The 9,604-nt window shown below is 30.0% G+C and overlaps 1 protein-coding gene across 2 annotated transcripts; it reads left to right on the forward strand.

Annotated features, from left to right (window-relative positions):
* Window positions 1-1,290: 1,290 nt before the first annotated feature.
* LOC11425782 (transcription factor bHLH68) lies at window positions 1,291-4,850 on the forward strand. Of its 2 annotated transcripts, XM_003597669.4 has the most exons (10): window positions 1,291-1,449; window positions 1,573-1,727; window positions 1,960-2,302; window positions 2,454-2,525; window positions 2,799-2,864; window positions 3,089-3,154; window positions 3,332-3,394; window positions 3,541-3,585; window positions 3,866-3,916; window positions 4,480-4,850. In XM_003597669.4, the coding sequence occupies exons 2-10, from the start codon at window positions 1,576-1,578 to the stop codon at window positions 4,609-4,611; spliced, it is 990 nt and encodes a 329-aa protein (XP_003597717.2). In that variant the 5' UTR covers window positions 1,291-1,449; window positions 1,573-1,575; the 3' UTR covers window positions 4,612-4,850. The 2 variants fall into 2 exon arrangements, with proteins under 2 accessions (XP_003597717.2, XP_024633254.1); XM_024777486.2 differs by having other exon boundaries at window positions 1,292-1,727.
* The last annotated feature ends 4,754 nt before the right edge of the window (window positions 4,851-9,604 follow it).

Below are 9,604 nucleotides of genomic sequence, written 5' to 3' on the forward strand. Positions count from 1 at the left end.
TAGCTAGGTGTATTCTAGCAAACGCTTGTAGGAGTTACTAACTTACACCCATTTGTTTTTTTTAGAAGGAATTTTAGCAACATGCACCTCAAGGTGTATTTAACCACTTTTTAGTTATATCTTTCCTAAAATACTCCTCATAAAAAACAATTGGGTGTATCTTAGCAAATCCCTATATATAAGTGTCTTTTTTTGAGGAAAGAAAATAGGGACCTCAGAATACAGCGGTAATAATGTTGTAATAATGACCTTTTTCACATATATTTTTTAATAAAAAACTATAAAATAATTTCAAAATTAGCCGTTATGAAAACTAATTGTTATTTAAAGTAACTATTATTCAAACTAATTATTAATCAAAGTAGTCGTTATTATACGTGGCCTAACATTTGCTTGCAACTTGAAAACTCTCGATTGTTTTGTTTGAGAGTTTTCATGTCACAAGCACCTTCCAATGGGGAACTCTAATTCTGGAAGTAAATTTGAGAACACCGTATGTAATAAAATACATGAGTTCTTTAGAGTTATACTATTGAAGAAAAAAAAAAATGTATGTGCCTCAAATGAGAACCACAAAATACCTTTGAGTGAAGTTTACCGCTCTTATATATCTCAATATAACGCAGCCTCTGGCATACTAAGTATACTTCAATATGCATCGCTTGTCTTTTCCGATAGAATATGGTTCACTGAATTACATATTGGTATATATATGTTAAAAGAAAGAAAAAAAAAATAAGCAAGCCGATTTTAATTAATTATATATGTAATGTTAGTACTTTCTATATTAATTGATGTTAGTTAGTTAATCAGAATCTTACTTCCATATGTCATGTTTTTGATAAATATATGATTTATGTTTGTATATATACAGTACTTGAGAGTTGAGAGAAAGCACTTATTCGATGATGGGCAATTTCTATCATTTTCTGTTTTGTTCTATATTAAATCAGCCACTATAGATTTTGTAGCTTAGTCTATTAAAGTGAATTATTGCCACAAAGAATAAAGAAAGCATCTCAAACGTTGATCTCAAATACTATTATATTATGATGCTCTTGCTACATTCACCCTCAACCCTAGCTAGGCTAAAAAAAAAAATAATCCCAAGGTGTAACCCCAAATTAAGGAATTAATTAGCATTGAGTGACTAATAGCCTCAAAACACTGGCCACCACCTTTTTTTTTTTTCTTTCTGTTCTACTTTATAATAAAGTAAAAGCAAGAATAAAAAAGGAAAAAACTGAATAAATTGAAAGGAAAGAAAAAAAGTATGCAAAGTTTGTTAACCTCATCTCTTTATAAAATACTTTGAGACCCCAAGACTTTACGTTTCTTCAACACACATAGCTAGTAAGAAAGCAAAACACAACTCTTCAAACCTTTATCCAAAGTCTTGTTTGGTTGCACATACAAGGAAATATCATCACAAAGGTGAAAGTTAGAAAAGTAAGAGAAAAAAGCAGTTTACAAAAATTTCATTTCTTAGGGAGCTTATTTTTATTTTTTTAAGTTGAAAAAATAAATAATTCCTTCTTACACATATATCATGAGACTCATGATCCATTGTAGCAAATGATGGCTGGGAACCCTAACTGGTGGAGCATGCATCCATCATCTTTGAATATCCCTCCTCAATATATGCTTGGATCTTCTTCAATCCCTTTCAATTCCTTGACAGAAAATAATGCTGAAGTACCTCCTCAATCATGGAGTCAACTACTTTTGTTAGTCTCTCTCCTCTAGCTTCTTAATTTGTGTCCATCACCACAATTTCAAATCACAGTTGCAGTTAAGCTACAGTTACAGTGACCTCAAAATCTTCTATACTGTAGTTGTAGACCGCAATTTAAAACCGTGGCTTGAAGTTACAACATCTTTGACCTTATCCATGTTTTTTTTTTTCATTATAATTGTATACATGGTGTGAAAATTTTGAGGGTTTTGTATGTTTTGCAGTACTGGACTACCTGGAGAAGAAGAGAGACTTGGTTTTAATCATTTTCAACCTAAAAACTCAGAAAACTGGGATGTGCAAATTATGAATCCATCTTCAAGAGTTCCTTTTATGGATATAATAAAGCATGAAGTTTCTCAAGGTGAGAATTTTTATGGCCAACAAGGGCATCATCATGAGGAGTTTCATGCTAACTCTGGATCACTTGGTTCATCTTGGTCACATATGGTGCCAGTTTCTTCTCCAAGCTCTCATATCACTAGCTTAAGTAGTGATAATATATTGGATTTCACTTACAACAAGGTAGATCATAGCAAGAATCAACTACCAGATCAAATATCTGAGGTAATATATATAGGTTCATTTTTTTTTGAAAGGATATATAGGTTCTTGTTAATTATTATTTTTCTCAATTTCTAATATTATTATTTATTAATATAAGTCATGTATATATGATATTCAAATTAATTTCATCTATCTCTTTCATATGCTCTAGTGTAATAGCTCAACCACTGGAGTTAATAAGAAGGCTAGGGTTCAGCCATCTTCAAGCCAACCACCTTTAAAGGTTAATTACTCACAAATTAACACTTTTAACCTCTTTTCTGTTCTATAATTTCTATCTTAATTAATTACTTGGTAATTAGTAAGCTTGTATATATGTGTATGTTTTTTTGTTATTATTTTTCTTGATTGTCTTTCTCTCCAACACTGTAATATTCTTTTTGCTGATATACATATATATACTTGTTGAACGAGAGAAATTATTTAAGCATATGAAATTCTTATCCTTAAGTATATAGGTTCAAAATTATACTAATTATATGTGAATCTGAATCAGGTGAGGAAGGAGAAGCTAGGTGATAGAATAACAGCACTTCACCAGCTAGTTTCTCCATTTGGAAAGGTAATTAACAAACTAATTAATCACTCCATAATTATCATAAACCATTGTTTGTGTTAATTTGGTTTTATAAAAAAGTCCACACATGAAATAGTTGTTTTCAATTCAAAGTAGACTTTGATGATCCAATTTCTGTGTACCTATCTTTTGTCATTGATTGAAATTTCACTTTTAACATTAAAAGAAGAAAGAAAGAAAGATGAGTCTTTGGTGCTTCACTTTTGCAGACTGACACAGCTTCTGTATTATTAGAAGCCATTGGATACATCAGGTTTCTACAGAGTCAAATTGAGGTGATGTTTCTATATTATTCTTATTTATTTATTAATTATAATAATATGCAGCAAGTTATTTCAGAACAAACATGCAGTTAAAGTTAGTTCAATTTTGATGTGATTTTTTTTCACTCTAAAAACATTCTTTCTTTAGTTATGGGAGTTATAAAATTTTATTCCTCTCTTTTGTTGCAGGCACTCAGCACCCCTTACTTGGACACTGCAGCATCAAAAAACATGATGAGGAATCAACATTCTGTAAGTTCACATTTCCCAATGTTTCACTTTCTAAATTGAATAGGACAAAAATGGAGTATACTTAATGTATTTAGAATATAGTATTATTATTGAAGGGAATGTTTGTTCCTTCCTTTTTTAATTTTTTAATTTAAAACTATTAACAGGTACATGTTGAAAGAAATTCTGTATTTCCTGAAGACCCCGGTCAGGTATGCTTTATTGGATCCATCAATTAATTAGAATTCATTAGAATCAAATTAAGGGAAATTAACCTCTCTTTACAATTATTACTACACTATTTCATTAATTAATATTAATATACTCACGAAAGAAGCCATTGAAATTTGAAATAACAAGGTTTCTCAGCTTTTTATATAACATCTTTTAGAAAAAGCATGATGAAGCTGAATTGTTCACTTGAAGTCAAATTTCATAGAGAAGTGAAAATTAGTAAATAATATATACTTTCTTCTTTTTATTCCCATCTAGCTGTTGGATGACACTGGCCTAAAAAGAAAGGGCGCTCCAATTCCAAACCAGGTATTCTTTTCTTTCTTTTTCTACAAAAGCTGCCCCATGGAATCATCATTTTAGTATTCTTCTTCATTTGACCCCTCCTTGTTTATATATATATATCAATCTTGTTGACTTGTGCCCTTAGGGTACAAGATAAAAAATTAAATGTAGAAATTTAATCTTAAAAATTGTGCATTCAAAATCTTAAAAGTTTAAAAACTTATATTTTCAATGTAATATTTATTTTTTAATTCTATTTTTAGATCATTATCTTGTTTCCTAAGGGCACACGTTAGCATTTCTCTTATATATATATATATATATATATATATATATATATATATATGATTCTAATCACTCTAATATATATTATTAAAAATAAATAATACTGTGCTATATTATCATTATAACCATTAGTATCATCAAGTGCATAAATTGGGCAATGAAACTGTCAGACTTTGCATATGATTCTTATTGTTTAATTAATTAATAAAAAATAATAATGATGTGAATTGTTGTGAGTTGTTAGCTCATTGGCAAGAGTTTATGATGATATGAATTAATTGATTTTGAAAAATAATGAACAGAATGCAGAAGGTAATAAGGCAAAGGACTTGAGGAGTAGAGGGTTGTGCTTGGTTCCAGTGTCATGCACACAACATGTTGGAAGTGAAAATGGAGCTGATTATTGGGCACCAGCATTTGGAAGTGGATTTTAATTAACATATGAAGCAAGGAAATTTGTGGATGATGATATAACATCATGAGCAGTCATTCTGTGGTAATGAAAAGGCTGATTGCTCACGATGCTATATATATGCATGCCATTAATTAATTATGGTTGATCATCAATAACTGGAATGTTTAAAATCCTCTAATCTAATTAAGTTTGGTTCAAAACTTCAATTGATATGTAAGTTTGGTTCTTCTAAATATGCTTTGTGCTTAGTTGAAATTATCCCTTCTTTTGTTTAAATGTATTATTATCATGAGAAAATGATATTTGTACAACCACTTTTTAACAACTTTTTGACAATTTTTTCTCTCATACTCACATTATACTTTTATTCTCTCTCTTCTTTTTTTCTCTCTTCATTGTTGTTGATCAATAAAAAGAGAGGAAAAAAAATTGTCACATAAATTGTCTCGTTTGGTTGTTCAAATAACACTACTCTATTATTATTAGTGTTACATGCATGCATGATGCATTCCTTTACAATTGCAGGTTATTTAGTAGGGGGGAAATGGTTCTTCTATAGTTTTCTAATTTTAAAATTACATTAACTAACAAAAAAACTACCACATCTTGCATATATTTTAGACAAAATTATGTCATTGGTCTTTTAATGTTAAATTTGTCCATTTCCTTTCTCCCTTCACTTCTTCTAGTTTAAATCAAAATTTCCAAATCCAAAAGCCTTATAATTAGAGTACCTAATTTTTTGCAGCAATGACTTCATTCATGAACAATGGTTCAAATTCACAAACCCAAAATGGTAGGTAATCATCTCTAGTGTGAGACGTGACAAAATTGACACTTGCATGTTGTTTATCTTTAGTTGCAGAATAAAAGTTGTGGTTCAGATAGTCACAAAATATAGTATAAAAGACAACAATGTAAAATAAGCATAACTTAAAGGCTAAAGGTGAAAATGAGGTGTAAAATAAAAAATTAATTCGATAGGAAAAACTTAAAAAAAAAAAGGTCAAATTTAAAGGACATCGTGTATAATTTTGCCAAAAATATATTGTATAATGTTTGTTCTAATTTATTTCATTTGTTTTATTTTTATAATATCTATATCATCTAATTGTTAAATAAAATATCTATATCATCTAAATTTGTTTTAATATTCATATTGTATGTTTTTAAAAATGAATTTTAAAAACTTAAGATGTTAAACCCTAAAAAAATGATGTTAAAGATAAATTTGTACATAAAAAGTTCAACTAAATATTTTTTAGTTAACTTTTTGAGTTCCTTTTACTTACGGTGTAAATTTAAATTTGAAAAAACTTGTTAAGGATAAGTTTGACCGTTGTTTCAAAAACAGGAATCAAGGATAGAGAAAGTTGTCACAAAAGTTGTCGTTAAATGGATGTTCAAATATCATTTCTCTAGCCTAAAATAAGGTCAAACTTAAAGGACATACTTTTGAAAATAATATTTTTGATGAAGACAAAATTGTTTTCAAATGATATTCTCACATTAGATAAGATATAGTCTGAACATGTATTATAAGTCAGTCTTATTCGATTGATTTAACGTCACTCATATTCCAAAATTATATTACCGGTATCGGACCATTCATATCATGCTTCAAATATTCAATCATAAGTATAGATGGATTTATTTTAAGAGTTTCACGTTAGATATGAGAAATTTTTTTTTTTTTGAGAGAACGTTAGATATGAGATATAGTTGGTTAGGGTTTGCACAAATGCACCACTCAACTTTATATATTTACATCTATTATACTTTTTTAAATTCCTGAAGACATGTAATAGTAATGTGCTCATTTGCACGTGAAAATAAATCAAATCTTGCATTATATGATAATCAACCCCAACACCAGTACAGTACAATATAAAACAACGATAAATGTAAATAGTTTAATCTTATTCCTTTTCTTTCACTAGTTTTCCAATTTGTCGGTTGAATATCTCTTCCTCAATATTTCAAATTCGGGGTATGAATAAGGAACACGAACATGAACACAAACAGTCACATTTTGTTGTTGTTTTGCATAGAGAAGTTTTCTATTCTATGGCAGGTGTAGTACTATCATTTTAGCTACTATGGATTTATATTTGTTTGTTAGTCATTTGTAACCGGAAATGACACAAAATATATTGAGTATATAATTGAATAAAGAAAGAAAATGTTGTCAGAAAGGGTTTATGGGCAGACATTCATGTGGATGGATGTGGCGTGGCTGACCCTAATGTAAAAATATGGACCCATTTTGGACCACTTTTGAGATTATATTATTACTCATCAAGTGCTTCATTTGTAATGTAACTATGCACCATTTCTTAGAGATGCTCCCTCCAAAATTTTCAGATAGATGATGCTTTCATCATTGTGACGCTGCATATTGCATCATCAGAAGACAAATATATATACATACAATCACATAATTCTACCAGTATATTCGATCTTTTAATAATTAGTTAAGTAAAGAATTTCTTTGTCAATTTTTTATAATATATATGTTGCCTTAATTAATTAATTCATCACTTTTGAATGTAGAGCCAAATGGGTAGTGGCAGTGGTTACCTTTTATCCACCAACAATAAATTAACTAATTTTTATCTACAATGACCATTTATAGAATAAATAATGAATATTAGATTACTGGTCCAATAGCTATCGCGGTTCTTCATTTCATTGGCCTAAACATTTTTAAAATGGTTGTTCACACTTGAAACAAAGCTAAAACACATTAAGAAAAGACGTACATTTTTCTCGACAATTAATCGTTGTTGGTTTCATATTTCTCATCAGTTAACTGCCGTCGGATGCATTGATAGTTAACTGCCGTAAGATGTATCGATAGTTAATTGTCGATGTAATGAATTATGCAGACAACGAAACCTGTTATGTGTTCACAAATCAATTTTTGGCCTATTTATTACGTGCAATTCAACAACATCAATTCCAGAGATGGTACAACTCACACATCAATTATAATCAGTCATAAACAAGAACAATACATAATCTTTCACAACTGACCAAAATTAAATCAATCTGATATTTCATTAAAATTACACAAATGTTTGTTTGAAATTAAACAACACATTACATAACATTACATAAAATCTTTACTGACTTTTTGCGTACATGCAGATGGAACTAATACAAAGATATAATATATTATCTTCAACCATATGCCTAAACATAAATCCTACGTCACTATCGTCACGAACACCCGAGGAAAATTGACCGTTTTCCACATGTCTTCATCTTTATCTGCTCTCAAGTCTACGCAAGGCATTTGAACAAATATGTGACGTGTATACTGATTTTCACATAAGATACTCAAAATATTTGTTAAGTTCAGCCTTCAAATCATTAATAGTGTCGATCAGAGTTAGCATAACCTTAATTGCCTTTTTGAAAGCAGAGTATCGAACACGACCTTCGATTTGTGCAACCTCAGACATATTTAACTTCACAAAAGTTTATGAAAAATCAAACACTAGAATAAAATGAAATGAAACGTAGTAACAAATAAATTGACGGAAACATAGACATATATATCAAATGCGTAAACATTAATAATGAATAAAAAAGTATTGTGCTAGTTCCACCACATAAAAGTCATATGTTTATGTATATTTATATAATGTTAGTTATATATTGGCCGCAAAAAATTGGTGTTACAATATCGACCCTAAAAAAATATATCGATCTAATTCGACCAAAAAAAGGATGAACACTGACAAAAAATCAGTCATATCGCATCAAGTGAAATTGAATCTTCTTCATCTTCCCCAATAACTTGAAATTCTTCCCTTTCTTTTTCAGGAGTGTCACAGAAAATAGGATTGGCTTGGTTTGACTTCTTTTTTGGTAGGGGCGATTTTAATCCTTTTTCAATCTTCATGAGCTCCCGGAACCTAGCTTGTTGATCCAAATACTCAAATTCCCAAGTCGATGCCTCGTCACTCTTGTGATTGTTCCACTCCGTAGATGATGGAGGTAGTGGACAACCATCTTTCAAAAAAAGAAGAACGAAATAATTGGGAATTAAGCCAAGACACATGATATGGGTTTTTTGCTTAAGCGGCGGCACCCCTCTAAGTGGGAAAAAGTTTCGAAAGTTCCGATTTCATGATTTATCAACAAGACCACAAGTCTATTGTAATAAGTTGCAACGATGTAACCTATGTCTAGAAGCGTCAACTACTTATCTACAAGTGCAATACCACCACTCTCTTTGGGAGGATGCAAGCCATTTAAAAAAGTCATGTATACGCAAGCTATATATACACACACATAAATGCAATTAAAAAAAGTTTCTTCCCTGCCTCACTGTCAAAATATATGTTTGGTATTGATGTAGTATTTTTGCATCAAACAATAATAAATATTTATATCGTCTCCATAGGGACTGGTGCGATATTCTAAGCCGTTCAACAATCTATATCATTCTGAGTAATGGAGTGGTAATAAGTTTTGTTTCATAAACTAGAAAACTATGAAATTATAAAAGATTTGAGAGTTAACAGGGAAATGATTATGCTGGGATTAAACTTCATCAACCTACATATACGTATTCTCGGATTAAGTGTTGCGGATTCTAATTATCAATTGATATTATCACATATTGCTCAACAACATCATTCGTGCCTAAATGATGTCGTGATTTCTATTGAGTCGCCTAATCGTTGATTTCTCAAACTATTAAGCTTTCCAATTGTCGATTGTATGGTTGTATAGTTGATTTCCCAAACTATACAATGATACGAAAGATTTAAGTTCCAATATTCAAAGTGATTATCAAACCTATGTTCCATGTCTAGAACCTAAGCATTGATAGAAGATTATTCTCAACTAGATTGAAAATGTATTTTTCAATAACAATTCAAATCCATAAGATAGAAATGAAAAGCAGGAATAACATCAAGATCTTAAGATAATTTAGAATCACACAACATTCAAATCAAAGGGAATACATACTAATAGAGTTAACTACATTTAATCCC

Source organism: Medicago truncatula, chromosome 2 (assembly GCF_003473485.1).
Source record: "Medicago truncatula cultivar Jemalong A17 chromosome 2, MtrunA17r5.0-ANR, whole genome shotgun sequence".
Lineage (NCBI taxonomy): Eukaryota > Viridiplantae > Streptophyta > Magnoliopsida > Fabales > Fabaceae > Medicago > Medicago truncatula.